Source organism: Pseudopodoces humilis, chromosome 4, assembly GCF_049639895.1.
Source record: "Pseudopodoces humilis isolate 2021_Gansu_Grassland_sample_001 chromosome 4, ASM4963989v1, whole genome shotgun sequence".
Classification (NCBI taxonomy): Eukaryota; Metazoa; Chordata; class Aves; order Passeriformes; family Paridae; genus Pseudopodoces; species Pseudopodoces humilis.
Window position 1 is genome coordinate 9,391,023 of NC_142203.1, and position 16,962 is coordinate 9,407,984.

Genomic DNA, 16,962 nt, shown 5'->3' on the forward strand with positions numbered 1-16,962 from the left:
CGTGAGTCCCTCCCACAGGCAGGCAGTCCTTGCAGAACTGCTGTGGCATGGACCACTTTTCCCACAGGGTGCAGTCCTCCAAGGACAGGCTGCTCCAGCCTGGAAGCAAGGACCCTTGCTCTCCACTGGGTCTTCCACCGTATCACAGCCTCCTCCAGGCATCCACCCACTCTGGCATGGGCACCTCCCCCATGGGCTGACTGTGGATCTCTGCATCCTCCCTGGATCCATGGGCTGCAGAGGCACAGCTGCTTCACCATGGTCTTCACCATGGACTGCAGGGGAACCTCAGCTCCAGTGCCTGGAGCACCTCCTGCCCATCCTTCTCCATTGACCTTGGTGTCTCCATATTGCTTCCATCACATGTTTTCCCCTCCTCCTCTTCTCTGACTGGAAGCAAAACCTGTGATTTTGTTTCAATTTTCTTCTTAAATATGTGGTCACAGAGGCATTACCAATCTCTCTCATTGGCCCAGTTTTGGTCAGCAGCATGTCAGTGACAGATTTTCTCCAGGCAGCTCCCGGCACTGGGCCAAGCGTGGGCTGTTCCCAGAAAGCAGCGCACTCCGGGATACAGCTGTAGGGCTTAAGCTCTATGGCTGTCAAGCATTGAGGGCAGGAGCAAGGACGAGGGAGAGGTCTTCTGTGTGGTTTCCAAAAGGTGCTTACTCTCTTGAAGACTCCAGGGACTAAAGACAAAAGATAGAGGGAGTACAGCAACTTATATATGAGGGAGGAGCAAGGGGGTGTGTACAAATAATAAACCAATAGGGAAGACTTAGGGGAGGAGCACAAGGCGGGGTTACAAAGGTATAAACCAATGGGGAAGACAAGGGGAGGAGAGCAGGTCACATGGGCCAATGGGGGCTTGGAGGAATAGGGGAATTCCAAAGGGGGCAGAACAGGCAGGAGGTTGGCACAAGGGAGGATTGACAACTTAATGGGAGCGGGAACAGGGAACGTTCAGGAACAAGGGGCAGGTATCAGGGTGGATTGGCACAACTGGGTAGGAGGGCACAACTGGGACTAAACTATTAACATAGGAGGAGGGGTACAACTTAACAATACAGAGGGTAATTGAATCAAATATAATGAACAAAAATGCACCGCAACAGTCATCAGCCATTGGCTTTTGGACACGGTGGAAGCTTCCAGCAGCTTCTCACAGGAGCCATCACTGTAAGAATGATGATATAGCCCTGCTACCTAAAACCAGGCCTTGCAAAACCAATACACTCTGGGACTTCACTAATTGTAGAACTCCAAGTAGGAGCCACCCAGGGAGGGTAAATCCATCCTCATCCCACAGGCAGCTCTTTAGGAAGCACTCCAAGTGTCCCTCTGAACATCATCCCCACAGGAATCCTGAGCCAGCTCTGCTGCCTTTGGCAGCACTTCTGCAAATGAGCTGGAGCAAGGGGGAGGCAACATTGACTGTAACTGCTGCAGGCTGGGGGTGAAGGAAGGGCTATGGACACAGGTGCTGAAATGGTCCAAAATCCAGAAGGATGCTGGAGAACTGGGAAGCAACAAGTTCTCACAAGTGCTGAAATGATGGAAGCCCTTTGTGTGAAGTGCCCCAAAGGAACTCCCAGAGGAGCTGATGCTGTAATAAGTAGTACCAGAAGGCACAAATGTACTAACACTAGGACATGGTCTATATCACCTACAGGCAATGGCTTAGGAAAAGATCAAGTATCTATTTTATATAAGTTATTTATTATAGTATGCATATTAAACTATGTCATGTGTTGCATTCGAGATGATAAATTACATATATGATAAATAAATATGTATTATTTGATGCATTTTTATATATTTTGAGAAATATTTTAATTTCATTTAGATTTGATATATTCCCTCAACCCGGGAGAGTTGAAGATGTACCACTGTCCAAAACCTTCTGCTCACACAGCAGTCAGCCTGTGGGTGTGTGCATGCACACCCACCCACTGTCCTTGCTCTTCTCGCCATCTCGGGGCTGCTGTTTGCACAGAATTGGGATGGATTTAACTCAGCAGACCCACAGGTGGGGTGTCCAGCTTGTCATGAACACTGATGTGGCAAGGCACAACACAGCTCTCAAATCACTTACATTATCACACGTGCTTTCATTCCTGCTGGGTACTGAGGAACTCTTAAAAGCACCAAAGATACAGAAAAGAGGTGTAAAGAATTGGCATCATGCTACTGCTGGTATCCTCATGGAGGAAAATCTGTTGGCTTTTTAAGGCTGTAACTTTCCAAAAACTAGGAAACCTGCTCAGCATCAGTAGTCCAGTTGTGAATGGTTTTCTTGACTTGGCAAAATGGGGGTGTCAATTGTGGACTCCGTCCTTGGTTCAAATCACCTGCCCTGACGTGCAGACAAAAGCACCACCAGCAGCAGAAGCTACGTCAGTCACTTTTCTCAAAAAGCTGTCTTATATTTGCGAGAGTAAAGGAAAACGTCAGACACTGTGGATTAATGGCAAGACTCTGAGAAACATTTACAAAGCAAAGGGCGGCAGCTTCTCTGGGACACTCCTTGTGCTCCAAGGCAGCTGGGCTGCCCCGGCTGCCCAGGACCTCACGCTCCATGGGCTCTGCAGGGCTGCAAGCAGGAAGCCTCAGCCCCTGGGAACCTCAACCTTTGGGAACCTCAGCCCCTGGGCAGGAGTGGCCTTCTTGGTCTGCATGGCTGTGGCCATCTTGGTCTGGATTGCCTGAGGGCAAATGCAGGGTGCTGGACTTGTGCTCTTGGCCGTAGTCCAGCCTTGCAATGCTAATCCTGTTCCCTGTCTGAAATGTGCTAAAAGAGGGACTTGTTTGTTTCCAGCTCTGCACAGCATTGATTTGTGCCACAAAATACTGAAGAACTAAGGCCTGAACAACAGGCCCTGAGCCACAGCTGCTCTCTAGATGACTCTTCCAACCAAATATTCTATGTATCAGCACCTTAACCAAGTAGTACTATCAACATGATCTATGCATCCATTCATTGGTGAAACACATCTTCACCTTTCAGCATTAAGAAACTGGACAAGGCCACAGCTGGCCTTGGTTCCTCTTTGAGTCCAGGCCAGGCTCAGGGATAAAACCAAGAGGAGAATGAACCAGATGTCCCACATCAGAAGCTCTGTCAGATTGCTCATTCAGCACTGTCAAAGCCAGGCTACTCTCACAGTTCAGTCAGAAGCCTTGTGGCTGGCAAAGGTGGGGGCGCCACACAATTTCACAGTTCTCAGCTGTGGCTCTGCAGGGCTTGGCTGGGACAGCTTCGTCCAGCTGAGGTGTGGATCTGGATGAAGGATAAAGTATTAGGGTATCTGATGATGTATCTTTCTTAATAACTAGAAGCAAGCTTCTGTAACAATAATGAAGTGTATTGCTGAGCTTAACCTTTTCTGATTCTTCTTTGCACTTTTGCATGATAGTAAATCACACTATTCCTTCAGCTAGTGTGTTGGTGTCTCCGACCCTCCCCACCATCAAAACAGAGACAGTCAGTTTTGCACTGTTATAAATACCTATTATAATACTGGCTTTTCGAAAAATATTGAAATGGATATTATCTGTATAATGTTAAAGTAATTATGCTATAGTTTTTTTCTGCTGTTAACTAAACTTAGGTGCAATAGTGAAATAGCAGATATGGTCATGCTTGTGGTAGTTGAATTGCCTGCATGTTTGGGATAACATCCAATGAATGTATGATGAAGGCCCCTGCTACTGATATTGCAACTATCAGCACCTACAGTCTGAAGAAAGTATTTGACCAAAAGCCAAACTGGAGGTGATAATAAGAACAGACTAAAATCACAGCCAGGGAATGCATGTGCTCTAAAAAGGTGGTCCTGAGGAGGAGTCATGCTAAACAGTTCTTGGCACATGTAAACTAGTTTGAGGAAAAGTTTAAATATGTATAATTGTTTATAAAAATGCAACAGGCTGATACAATAGAAAAGATATATAAAGGGTGTCTCCAAAATAGCAAGTGTGCTCTTGGCAGAACACCAAGCACCTGGCTGTTAATCTTTGCTTTATTATCTTTGTTTCCTATTGTCCTTTATTAGATTTTACCAGGAAAATAAACCTTGTTTTTCACAGCATAAGACCTGCCTCTCTGCCAGCCCATTTCTTGGAAAACACGCATAATCGCTGTCTCCGCAAACAAAATTCCCACTTTGCAACTTCCTTTTTTGCAGGCGTGTGAGAAAAAGTAGACACTTCCAGCTTTGGACACCTCTGGAAACTAACTGCTTTCAGCAGTCACAACCCTGAAATATCAACCTCCTTCCTTAACCTTCCCACTGGGAGCTCACACAGAGAGGCCTTTGTCAAAGAATACCCACAGAAGAGCTCAAGCATGGAGCAGTTTGAAATGGAGCTCCTTCAGTGTTTAAATCTCCTTTTATCAAATGAACACACACCAACCTTTCCCAAAGGGAAAGCAGGCAGGAAGGAGAAGCTCCTCTCCCAGAACAGCACGCTCTGTACTTCCTTCTGTTCTAGCTGGAGAGCAGAGGCCATGGGCTACTCCTCAGTTTGGGAAGGAACACAGGGAATTGGCCTGATTGGGAGGGCAGCAGAGGGAAGTTCCCCAAAGAGAAGAAAAAGATGCTCTGGAAGCAAAAGATTATGGCAATATTTCTGCAGGAAAAAAAAAAAGGGGGGGGGGGGGAAAGAAGAAAAAAAAAAGAAAAAAAAAGAAGAATAATGGAAGCATTTCAAAAAGTTCCCAGACAGAAATTTCTGCCCCAGCACAACAGCCTCTAAGTCTCTATGGTGTCAGGAAGCACAGGAATGAACCTCCAAGGCTAGGATAAACATTATTGGTGTGTGTCCCCCAAAGCACAAGCAGCTTCCCAACGAGACTTCAAATCAAAGGGAAAAAACTTCCTCCTGCATCTCTCCACAGGAGCTCTAGGGGGTGTCTCTCCATTGCAAGATCTCCTTTGTCAGTCTACATTGACAAGAGTTGGCTGCAGGAGGCATTTGTATTTGAACTCTCCTAAGATCAGAGGAAAGAGGTAATTCCTGAAGAAAGAACATGCAACCCTATTTGTGAAAACACCAGCGTGAGATTGCGACAACTACATGCCAAGAATCCCTTGCATAAAGCAACACCCATCCATGGTGCAGCACTTTAGCTTTGATGTCAATGCTGACAGAATTGCTGCCCCTTCCTGCTGCTGCTGACTCCGAATAACAAGAAATGTGCCACTTCTGCCAAAGACAGGCAGAGATGACCAGAAAAAAAACCAGCTAGTCTGCTGAAAAGGAGACCAAAAGAATGTTTTCTAACATCCCCTTTTCATTCGTTCCCCAACAAAGACAGAAGGCAATGAAGACATCCTTTCCCTCTGTCAGCAACAGTGACGCAGGCACGGGATACAGTGTGGGGCTAGAGCTTGCCAGTGCTCCCAGAGCCCTCTCCAGGCCCTTCCCCTGCCGGGCCGTGTCCGGCCAGCCCCCGGAGCCGCCGCGCTGTGCCCGCAGCCCCGGCTCTGACGCGCTCGTCCCCGCCGAGTCTGGCCCGTGCCGGGGCCGCGCCGGGCGCGCGCGGGGCGGAGCGCAGCGCCCCCCTCAGGCCGCGCGCCGCCGGCGCAGCCGAGGCCGTTGCGGCGCGGCCGTTGCGGCGAACAGTCGGAGACAGATCGGGGCAATGGCGGAGCTGCCGCCGCCCGCCGGGCTCAACGCCAGAACCTTCCCCGCCAAGCTGTGGCGCCTTGTGAATAGCCCCCGCGTCCTCTCCGTGCGCTGGGACAGCCAAGCCCAGGGGCTGCTCATTGACCGCTCCCTCTTCGAGCGGGAGCTGCTCAGCCCGGGCGGCGACCAGGGGCCAGCCCCGCACACCTTCAGAGCCACTCAGTTCCGCAGCTTCGTGCGCCAGCTCTACCGCTACGGCTTCCGCAAGGTGCCGGGCCGGGCTGGCGCGGCTGCGCCGGGTGATGCCGGGGCCTGGCTCCACTACACAAACCCCTGCTTTCGCCGCGACTGCCCCGAGCTCCCGCGCCGCATCAAGCGCCGGACCGCGGCCAACAGGCTGCAGGAGACAGCGGGCGGGGACAGGCGCAGGTGCTGCCGGCAGCTCCCGAGGGCGCGGCCGCTGCCGGACGGGCGGGAGAGACGCAGTCGCTTCAAGGCGCTCCCCAAGGAGCGGCCGCCGCTGCCGCCCAGGCCCCTGCCCAGTGGCTTCCTCCTGCTGCACAGAGAGCGAACGCTGCCGGACTGGCGGGAGCTGCGCAGGCCCCGGCCCGGCCGCTTCCAGCAGCCCCCCAAGGAGCGGCCGCTGCTCACCCGGCGCCCGCCCTGCGGCTTCCACCTGCTGCACAGGGACCGGCCGGGACCGGCCCGCTGCGAGGGGCCGAGCCGTTTCCAGGAGCTCTACGGGGAGCGGCCGCTGCCCGCCGAGCGGGAGCTGCTCCGAATCCCGCCCTGCGACTTGCTCGGGCTCCACGGGGAGCGGCCGCTGTTTCTCGGCCGGGAGGGGCCCCCCAGCCACTTCCAGGAGCTCTGTGGGGAGCAGCTGCCTCTGGCCGACCGGGAGGTGGTCAGGAGCCAGCCCTGCAGCTTCCAGCAGCTCCACAGGGAGCAGCAGCCCCCAGCCTACAACCCACCAGGTAGGAAAAGAATTCTAGCCTTGCTTTTCCAAAAGGTCATGAAAAGTGGCGGTTGGAAGTGTTTTCCCACAATGCTGTGTCATTCTGAGACAGAAATTGTCAAGCCTGCTAGGAAGGGCGTCCTAGAAGGCGAAAAGGTTCTCTGCCTGGTTTTCCTGTGATGTTGCATCCAAGGCAGCAGTAGAGCTCTGCATCCTAAAGCCACATTCTGGAGCCTGACCACAAGGTGTTTGGATTCTTGCAGCCACTCGGGGCATGTCAGCCTCCAGTGCTCCACCTGACAGTGCCGGCTGTGCAACAGCATCAACGGCCTCAGCAGGGAGCGCACTTAAGGAAGAGGAATCTCCACCGCTGGATCTTGGCCTAGCTGTGGAGAAAATGATTCGGGAGATCAGGAGATCCCTGTCTGAGAAGTTTCCCTCTGCTCAGGTAACCCCACTGGATGGGAACAAAAGGGGCTGGACCGAGAGCTTTTTAACGCTGCTCCGTGGCTCGGAAGCACCACCTTGTGATGGATTGCCTGAGCGCTTGGGTGGGGTGGTGAGACTCCCAGCCAGAAATGTGTGCTTTGTGTGTGGCTTTGCAGCACACAGCCCTGGGCAGTGCTGGGAACGAGCTCTGCCCTTACTGACAGCTGTGTTGGCAACAAGGAGAGCCCCTGGCTTTCTGCTGGCTGATTTCTTACAGCTCGTGGGGTAAGCCAGGGTCAGAGCATGAGGGCACATCCCCTCATTTGGTGTCTTCTGGTTTTCTGCGTTCGCGTTTTGCCTAAGGGGTCATTTTGTAAAAGCTTCCACTTAGCCTTGGCCATGGAATCCTGAATTGAAAAGATTTATCATGTGAACCGTGTGGGGAGTGTTCCGCCCCCCCGCCTCTGCTCCATGTCCTTTGGGAGTGGAGAAGGGTTATTGTAGCCCTGATGTGATTCCAAGAAAATACTGAGTGATCTTTGGGTTTCTTTCTTTCTGCTTTTCATTCAAGGGGAGTATTCATGTTGCCTCCGAGTCCTCAGGAGGGGAACCCGTGAACGAGGCTGCAGCAGAGGAAGCTTCGTCTGGCACCGAGAACTGCGGTGATAGTTCCCCAGAGCCTGAGGAGCCTGGTAAGGAGAGAGCCCACATTGGTTTGAGCCCCATTGGCCCATGGCTGCTTTGAGCCTGTCCCTGGCAGGAAGGGAGATCAGGAGAGTTGAGTTCTTGTCGGCAGGCTTGGTGCTTCCTGGTACCTTTAGTTCGAGTCCTGCACTGGCGCAAGCTCCTCAAGCCCTGCCCTCCACACTTTTCCAGAGGCTCTGACACTGAGTCCTGTGCTGTGACAAGAGAGCTGGGAGTAAACCTGACCTTGTGGGAGCTGTGTCACCAAGCTGGGTGTCCCAGTTTTGTGCTGCAGTCCATGGATCAATTTTCTGCAGCGTGACAGGGGAAACAAGGCTGAGCACCTCTTGAAGTAACAGGGAGAAAAAAGAGTGAAAAATGAGGGCAGAAGTCCAAATCACTGACTGTAGTACCAGTTTGCTGGTATCTGCCCTGAGACACAAGAAAAACAAAGAGAGCAGAACATCAGAGGCCAATTAATCGAAAAATGACAAATCCAATAACACAAGAAAAAGCCTGAGTGACCCCAGATCAGCGAGACTAAGAGGAGAGAGGAAGCCCTTTGGATCCAATCCTCGGCCAAGTCGGTGCAGCCTCCAGGCCTTCTAGGGAGCTCTTTCCCTACCAGCTTGTCCTGTCAGAGCTGATGGTCAAGTTGGAGCATCTACTGCTCACTGTAGAGGGCAGTTTGTAGATCTGACATCATGGAGCTGGTTCATGATTTCAGCTCACAGCACCCTTCAGCCTCAGCCACTGCAGCGAGGCCTGAGGTCTTTCTGTCAGCACAGAGAAAAAAAATCAAGTCCGGGCTTCTTTGTGGCAGCTGGGACCGTCTGTGTTTCAAGCTCTCGTGGGTGCCATTTGCACTGTGGGAACCGAGACTTTATTGAGATACTTGAATGCTTCACACAGTTTTGGAAACTTGGAAGGATCCCTGTTCTTTAAAGAGCAGGCTTCAAATTCCCAAATTCCCAAATTCCAAATTCCAATTCTTCTGCCTTTCAGACCATCTTCTCCAGTCCCTGATAGGACAATTGCTGCCCAAGGGAAACAGGGCCCCACCCACAGGGGCCAATATTGACTCCGTGTTCCCTTTGCTTCCCAGATGCCTGAGAGACGTCTCCTGGAGGGCTGCCCTGCACGGCAGGAAGAGACAGAGGGAGGGCCTGTGACCATCAGGCAGGCAGAATCCCTCTGTTTTACGTGTGTAGCTTTCTATAGTTCTACTTAGTAATGCTTGTAGTTACGTTTATAGATTCTAATGGTCTGTTTCTATAGATTGAATTATTTTATATATTTATATATAATATAGATTATATATAAGATCTCTATTTAGAGATCTGTATAGTTAAGTGTAGATATATATAGTTAAAGATGTGATATATTTTTTATATGGAATTGCATTTATAGATTTTCTGATTTAAATTTATATATGTCAAGAGTAAAATTAATATACATATATACATATATAGACAGTTCTATTTATAAATGCATATAGGTATATTTGAAGAGAAATATAGATGTTCAGAGGGATAGGTTTATGTTTGTGTAGCCTTAGGCTGCATTTTAACCTCTTTCCCCCCTCGGCTGCCTTTTTCACCTCTTGTTTTTCCCCCTGCGCCCCCTCTGTCCCCTCTTCCTGTGCTGGGTCCGAGCTAAGGCCAGGCCCGGTGGAGCAGCAGTTCCAGCCCCAGCTGTCCCTGGAGCGGTGGGAGCCGCCGGTGGCCCCAGGCACTGTCCCCTGAGGAGCTGCTGAAGGACGGTGAGACTGAGGGGGCCGAGGAGGCGGTGACGCTGAAGGGACGGTGACCTTGAGCTGCTGGGGGCACTGAGGGCTGTGGGGGAGCAGAGTGCGATGGTGGCACTGAGGTGACAGGGAAGTGGCACAGGCAGAGGGGGGTGCCGGCTCTGAGGGGACAGAACGGGTCAGAAGGGACTGAGAGGGGTGAGAGGACTGCAAGGGGCTGAAGAAACTGAAGCGGGGGCTGGGGTTTTGCCGAGAGGACGGCGGGGCTGAGGGGATGGAGGGGCCAGCAGGGAGCCCAGAGGGGTCAGGGACTGCAGCTCTGCCAGGCCTTGGAACCAATTCCAGAGCCTCCACTTTTGCTACAGCTGCCCTGAAGACCTTGAGGCCAGCCAGACACTGACAGGAGCCAGCAGGGAGAAGCTGAAGGCCAGGAACAAGAGCAGTGAACGGGGAGCTGCTGCTGCCACCCGAGAGCCTGGGTGAGGCCACAGGGCTGGTGAGGCCGGGCGGGGCTGAGGGTGGTGTGGGCTTTGGCTGTGGGTGCTGCCCGGCTGGGCAGGAGCGGCCCCTGCCCGTGCTGAGGCTGCTCAGCGCTGCTGCCCCGGCCGGCACAGGGGCTGTCCTTGGGCAAGGCAGCTGTGCCGGCAGGGTCCAGGAGCTGTTCCAGCCTGCCGGGGGATGCAGGACAGTCCCGCTGTGCCTGCACTCGCCACACGCTGGCCCGCTCGGCCTGCTTGTTCTTCCCAACCCTCCTGGGGAGGCTCTGAGGTTTTCTGTTCCCTGCTGGAAGGGCAGGTGCTGCCAAGGGAAAGGTCTTAATACTGACTGGGTGTTCCCTTTGCCTCCCAGATGTCCCATCTGCTGTGCCTGTCCAGGAGAGCTGCTGTGCACAGGAGCAAGAGACCGAGGGAGAGGCTTTGTAGATGGGGGGGCTGAGTTCCCTCTGTTTAAAGATGAATGGGCTTCTGCATAAAGAGGGATAATTATGTGGATATTTATATATGTATATATGTATATTCCTATTTGTATAGAAATATTTCTATATATATGTTGCTCTACTTACGGATGTATTCTTTGTACATATGTATGGATATATACACATACATGTTTGTAATTTTGTACGTGTATATAAGTATACATATATGTTGTTATAGTTGTGTTAAATTCTATCTCCTTATACCTAGGAGATACAGTTGTGTATATTTCGACTGATACAATTATAGTTATTTTGCTCTTTAAATAGGTATATTGGTATTTGCATAGGTAGATATGTGTATTTTTATATTTTTATCTGTATGTTGACATTTCTATACGGAATTGTATTTATCTATGTATTCAGATGTATAGCTGTACATTTGTATTGATGCAGTTGTGTGGATATTTAGCTTGATATTTTTATATTTATAGATAGGTCTGTTTTATATATCTGCTTATATATATTGTATGTAATATTTAATCTATACGTACATCTGTAGATTGTTACAGTTATACACATCCGTATGTATTTGTGTATAGCTGTGTATTTAGTTCCATTTAAACGTGTATGGAGTAGTAGAGTTGTATAATTCTGTCAGCTGTGATGATCACTATTTGTATACTGTTATTTAGAGAGGGAAAGTATATTTTTGTATTTCTATATGGGCCGTATGTTTTTAGTAATATGTAATAAACTGTTAAACATCTAATTGATTTTTATGTATAGTGAGTTGTTGTAGAGGCTGGAAATAAATTATGTTTTCTTAACATAATTTAAGGTGGTACTTGTATATTTGTATATTCTTACATAACAATATTTGTATATTTTTACATAGCATTGTTCTAATAATCTAATAAATGCCTTTTTTGACCCTTAAATGAGATTTCCATGGTGTAATGTATTGTTAGCGCAGGTGTAGCCATTTGTAATTGTAGGATGGGTGTCTGTGAGGGAGGGCAGGAGCCTCCCCTGGAAAGAAAAATGTAGACCCCCCCTCCCTCCAAATTATTATAATTCTGAATTTTGAAATTAAGGGGCTCTCAGGTAAAGATCTGGGGATAGGAAGAACAGCTTTTGACTGGTATGTACAACAAGGCAAACAAACAACGCTGACTACAGCGTTACCAACCGAACAGAACCAGGGACCTCGTGACAGCCTTCTCAGCTGAGATGGGGAAGGATGGAAGAGAGGTTTTGCTTCACAAACCGCCTGCAGGCAGTTGATCCCGGTACCCCAGCAGGGCTCTGAGGAACACCCAGCTGCAAGAGCAGGAATGAGCAGAGATGCCGGGCCGGTGGCTGAGGTGTATCAGCAGCTCCGCAGCGGTGGCTGGCACTGCCGCACGTCCCGGCAGGACAGGGGCTGCGAGGCCTGCAGAAAAAGAAGCAGCAGCAGCAGCTCCATCTGGGTTATGGCAAATTCCTTTCCCCAAGCAACAACAGCCTCTCGAGTGTGTCCTGCTCTGCAGCTGAAGAAACCAGCCAGCCCCCACCTGCCCCTGCCCCTCCCTTTTTACCTGGACCCCTTTCCCCCTGGGCCCAGCCAAACTCTTTGTCTTCTCCAACACCCAAGAAGTATCAGCAGTCAGGTTTCCCTGCAACTAGTTAATGGGGAAAACGCTATAGGACAGAAGGAACAAAAGGAAGGACACCTAACCAGACACCTAACCCCCAGTACAGTGACATAGCTGGGGGCAAATCAGAAAGCAAAAATTGTGTCTTCCTACACTGCAAGGAGATCTTGCTGGCACTAGAGCGCACAGGGGAGTTGCAGCTGAAACACACACTAATTTATTGCAGATATACTGAAAATAATAATAATTTCTAAGAGCTTCTCAAAAATAAGTCAGTATAGACTGTATTAATGTTGCCCCTGCTGCATGTAATACCAGGAGACTAGTGAAAAAAGATACATTTACATAAAGCATATTTCACTTTCGGAACTGTCTGTTCTTTAACATGGAGCAGGTAAGTATCCACTAGCAGGATAAACACAAGTTGCATTTTCAAAGTGGTGAAAATTATTGTGATTCAAAAGTTACAGTGCCTTGCAGGAAAAAGGAAAGATATGGAACAATGATGCCAAAAGTGGTCAGACCTGTACATTGACACATGTTCTTAACAAATTAGTTTTAAACGGGGAAGAAGTAATTTTTAGAAAAAAAAAAAATCTTGATTGAAAACCATATAATTCTTAAAAATAATATAATTCTTAAAACCATATAATTCTTAAAACCAGTTTTAAGAATTTTTCTTTCCTAAAAATTACAACCTTTTCTGTTGCTAATTTTTAAACCAACTTTTGGCTCAAACACTGAAATGCAATATCCATCATTTACCTTGAGGTGCTTGTAAGTGACATTAAATTCTACCAGTACCCCAGTAGGAAACTGGGGAAGAGTCATGCTGCCACACACAAGAGAAGCACGTTTCTTTTGAAGTTTCAGTATCCTTCAAACACAGCCAAGGGCAGCTCCTCATTCTTAGCCACGGAGTACTGTGGAAAAGTCAACGTAACCATAACTCTACTATGGGGGTGACTAAACAGCCCAATGGACCATCCACTTTTCAACCACCTGCTTCCTCATCTCTGGTAGGGCAGTGGGCCAGTATTCGTGTGTTTCTCGTGCCTCACCAAGATGACAAAGGACATCCTCAAAAATAACCTTTTCTGGATGGAGCCGCACAAAGACAGACATGTGGGAAATAAGGGCCATGAAACATGAAGAAAAATGTCCCTTCTTTTCTGAACTCCTGTCTTCTCCTTTGTCCTGGGGTGACTTTATGATACTGGTATCCTCAATCGCCTGGTTTATGTTATATACTAAGTTCTGCACCTTTAAGACTGGCTCTGAGAGTGAAGAGGGCGAAGAAGTGCGCAGTTTTTATTGAAAGAAAACATCACTCCCCCACATCCTGCTGCTGGACTGTGGTGTCTGCAGCACGGAGAGACAGCGGGACAGAGCTTCTCTTTGGCTTTTAGTTTGTTTCAGCTAGCTGAGGCAGAGAAGTTCCCTGGACCTTTTTTCTCTTTTTTTCCTGGATCTGTGCAAACCTGCTCTGGACTGAAAAACACCCAGACAAACCCCAGGAGCTCACGCCTGTGGGCCACCGAGGCCTGGGCTTCCACACTTTCTGGCACCGGAGGGATTGATAAGAACCTGAGCGAGCCGAGCTTCACCACATGAAAAGGAGTTTTCTTTCGGGATTTGCCATCCCATCAAAAAGTGAGAGGTTTTATTGTTTAAGATTATCCAATTTTCTGTTACATAAACAGCTTTTTCCACTTCTCTCCAAGGAAATTTCTTTTTTTTTCCCAGAACAGTTGGGGGGAGGGGTCATTTGAATTTTGTTTTTCCCGGGGGAACCCCCATTTGGAGTTTTTCTCCCAAATTCACCCTAAATTGAACATCCTTGTAATAAATGGAATTGATTCATGCTAACTAAATGGTAACTGTTATTAAAGTGATTATTTGAAGCAATCAAAAGTATCAGTGTTCTAAGACAGATGCACTCCTTTACAGATGGTACATGTTAAAATTGAGGTACAGGATGTAGTTTGGGTGATGCCCCAAGACGAAAACAGCCTTGAGATGGTCAAAATTAGAACCACTTTAGGCATTGGGCCTAAAAATCAGTAAATATCAGACTAATGAGTAGACTCACACAACACAACGCTTTGTACGCACGCACAAACCTGTAAGGTTATCCAAAGGACAACGAGGAAGAGAAGCCTTTGCCAAAAGACCACCAAAGGAAGACTGCGTAACAACAAGTGAAGCATGCGCCGTGAAGAATAGTGACGTAAAGTCAGGAAAATCAGAACTTGGAGGAAACTTATGGGAAACATTCATGAATATGTATAAGCATACAGCATGTAAGGTTAGCTTGAAGTGCTTTGTTTTGTACGTGAGGCAGGGTGGGAAGCCTGCCAGTCGGTTTTGGACGTGAGGTGGGGTAACAAGCCCTCCCTGCACCCTGATTGGTTTTGGATGTGAGGTGGGGTAACAAGCCCTGCCTGCCCCCCAGTTGGTTTTGCTTATGCTTTAATTGTACTGAATTCCTGGCAAATTCTATCTATTAATTGTAATTTTTAAACTAAATTGTATTCTTTTCCTGAACTCTATTCTTTTATACCAAATTACTATTCAATTTACTGAATTGTATTAATTTTTAATTAAACTACCATTAACCCAAGAAACCTAGTTGTCAAAATTCTAATTTCATTTATAACAATTTGGTGCCAAAACCTGGGAACTCAAGTCCAAGGGAAGAGCGTCTAACCATGGGAAGGAGCTCCTTACCAATCATTTCAGGTGGTCCCAAGGTTATTTCATTCTCCCTTGGAAATAGGAGTTCCAATTAGGATAAAGCATAAGCAAAAGAAGCTAGCTGTAGCAAGGGCGCAGAGTAGGAGTGCCGGACAGAGATAAAGGTGCCTGTAAAATATCTTGTGCAGAAGAACTGTGTGAGAAAACGGACTGTGTGAGTACCACGGGGTTGGGCCGGGGGGGCAGCAGTGTGCCTGTGTGTATGTGTGGAGTGTCCGAGATGGGGGCTGGGCAGCCTGGACCCCTGAAGTGAGTGCGGGCCTCCAACGTACCGAGTTTACGGCTCTCCATGAGGAGACTGGCTGGGAAAGGAGGGAAGTGAAAGAGAAGAATGAGTAAAAATCCCTGGGAGGGACAGGAGGGAGAGTCACAATTTTAAAACCCATGGGAAAATCCTCAGGGGGAAGGGATCTGATCGCTGAGTGAAGTGACTCAGGAGGAGAGTGATTGAGTCAGGTTCAATTTTCTTTAAAAAGAGAAATAGTTGGCAACTTAAGTATGTAGATAAGAGGGATTGCAAATAGAAGTAGCCAGAAAGAAGTAGTTGGGGGGGGGGGGGGGAAACAAATTGAGAGAGAATTAGGTGGGAACCAAATAGTTGGCAAAAGACAGGATAGTGCAACAGAATAATATTAAGTGAGGCGGGAAGCTGAACCACGGAGCGAATGAGTGGGATCAAGATTCTCCTGGTATCGGAGATTTCTTGATTAGTTGCTGCCAGAGATGGGTTTAAAGGAGAATAAGTCCTTAAACCCAGGGGCTGCAAATTATAAGGGGAATTCGCAAGTGCCCGGGATATCTGAGAACTGTGAGGGGGTTTCTCAGGAGGGGAGGATTCCTCAGGACAGTCTACTGGGGATGATGTTACAATTTTAAGATACATGGGAATCCCAGAGAGGAAAAAGTAAACAGAAAATGATTAATTATTGCATGTTTAAACAGACAAAAGAAATTATCCGAAAAGATAATTTATATTGGCCAAAATTTGGATTGTTTAAAGATTGGATTTGTTAAGCTTTAAATCAGTATGTAAATTCAAAAGAAGCTTTTAATCAGGAAGAGAGTGACTATGCTACCCTGTGGCTTCCCTGGGGGGGAAGATAAATTTGTTACTAAAACACAAGAAAGCGAGAGTTATCTGTTGTATCCTTTACAAACTAAAAAGCAACAGCACAAAAAAAAAAAAAAAATAAATAAAAGAATAGAACTGTTCCTTCATCCAAAGATATTTTGCTAGAAATAGAAACAGCAGCTCTACCTAAATCCCATCTGACTGAGAAGTGTGCAGTACTGGCTGTGCCAAGTGAGCTCTAACATAGAACATTACTGACCGTTTGTTACAACCTGGCATTGATTTAGTTTGGTTTAGTTTGATTTAGTTTATTATATTTAGACATTCAGAAGACAAAATCTGCCTTGCTCAGAGTCTGTGAAGCACAAACACATTTTATGAATATACAGTATCTAAATAGTGTGATACAGTTGTGTCATGTGCATTGTAAGTGTTAATAACATGTAGCACAGTTTCTTTTCACAGAAACTTAGATTTCTGTATTTTTAAAATATGTTTGCTTTTTAATATTTTGTATAGTAAATTTAAATGGTTTTGACTAAATGTTTTATTTATTTAACAACAAAAATTGTGCTAAAAGAACCCCCTGTTAGCTAAAGATTTTTTAATAAATTGCTAACTGAAGTTGTGTAAAAAGTAACTCTTATCGTAGTTGGCACATCTCTGAAGCTTTAGTGGTTTAAATTAAAAAGAAGAAAAAAGAATAACTGACTAACTCAGAGAGAAAGATAAGACAGTGCTGTGAAATCTGTGCCATCCTTGAAACAAGCAGAGTTAAAATGGCTCATACAAACATTATGAGACCAAGAGTACCAGTGAGACCAAATGTGCCAGTGACCAGATCCCAGGATATAAACTTAGCTACCAAGAAGACTGGCACCTTGGCCCTTGGCTGCAACCCAAGGGGCCTTGAAGAAGGTAGAGAGTTAAAACTCCTAAGGATTATTTTCACTGTGTTTTTTGTGATACCCTTGGCAAGTGGCCAAAACCATAAAGCTGGATGGGACAGATAAGACAAAAAAAATAAGAAAGAAACAAGTGGTATTAAAACAAGCAACGCAAAAGCAAACAATGAGAAAACAAACTATGCAAAAGCAAAACCACGATAATTCCGATCCATGTGACAAATGCAATCAC

At 47.5% G+C, this 16,962-nt stretch overlaps 1 protein-coding gene and 1 long non-coding RNA gene across 3 annotated transcripts in view; both read left to right on the plus strand.

The window, feature by feature from the left end:
- LOC148184425 (uncharacterized) overlaps window positions 1–11,284 on the plus strand; it is a 264,268-nt gene extending 252,984 nt beyond the window's left edge. Inside the window, exons 1-3 of one of the 2 annotated variants that reach the window (XR_015772401.1) lie at window positions 9,101–9,461; window positions 9,812–9,925; window positions 10,296–11,284. This is a non-coding gene — a long non-coding RNA (uncharacterized LOC148184425). Of the gene's footprint in view, window positions 1–9,100; window positions 9,462–9,811; window positions 9,926–10,295 lie in introns of those variants that run through there. The other variant, XR_015772402.1, reaches the window with a different exon arrangement.
- LOC102106957 (uncharacterized) lies at window positions 5,648–8,859 on the plus strand. The gene is made up of 4 exons (XM_088054482.1): window positions 5,648–6,605; window positions 6,850–7,034; window positions 7,587–7,707; window positions 8,805–8,859. The coding sequence occupies exons 1-4, from the start codon at window positions 5,648–5,650 to the stop codon at window positions 8,810–8,812; spliced, it is 1,272 nt and encodes a 423-aa protein (XP_087910608.1). The 3' UTR covers window positions 8,813–8,859.
- Window positions 11,285–16,962: the final 5,678 nt, after the last annotated feature.

Coding starts and splice junctions, on each gene's coding strand:
- LOC102106957 (XM_088054482.1), top strand. CDS start 5,648: ATGGCGGAGCTGCCGCCGCCCGCCGGGCTCAACGCCAGAACCTTCCCC. Junction 6,606..6,849: donor CCCAGCCTACAACCCACCAG/GTAGGAAAAGAA, acceptor GGATTCTTGCAG/CCACTCGGGGCATGTCAGCC. Junction 7,035..7,586: donor AGAAGTTTCCCTCTGCTCAG/GTAACCCCACTG, acceptor TTTTCATTCAAG/GGGAGTATTCATGTTGCCTC.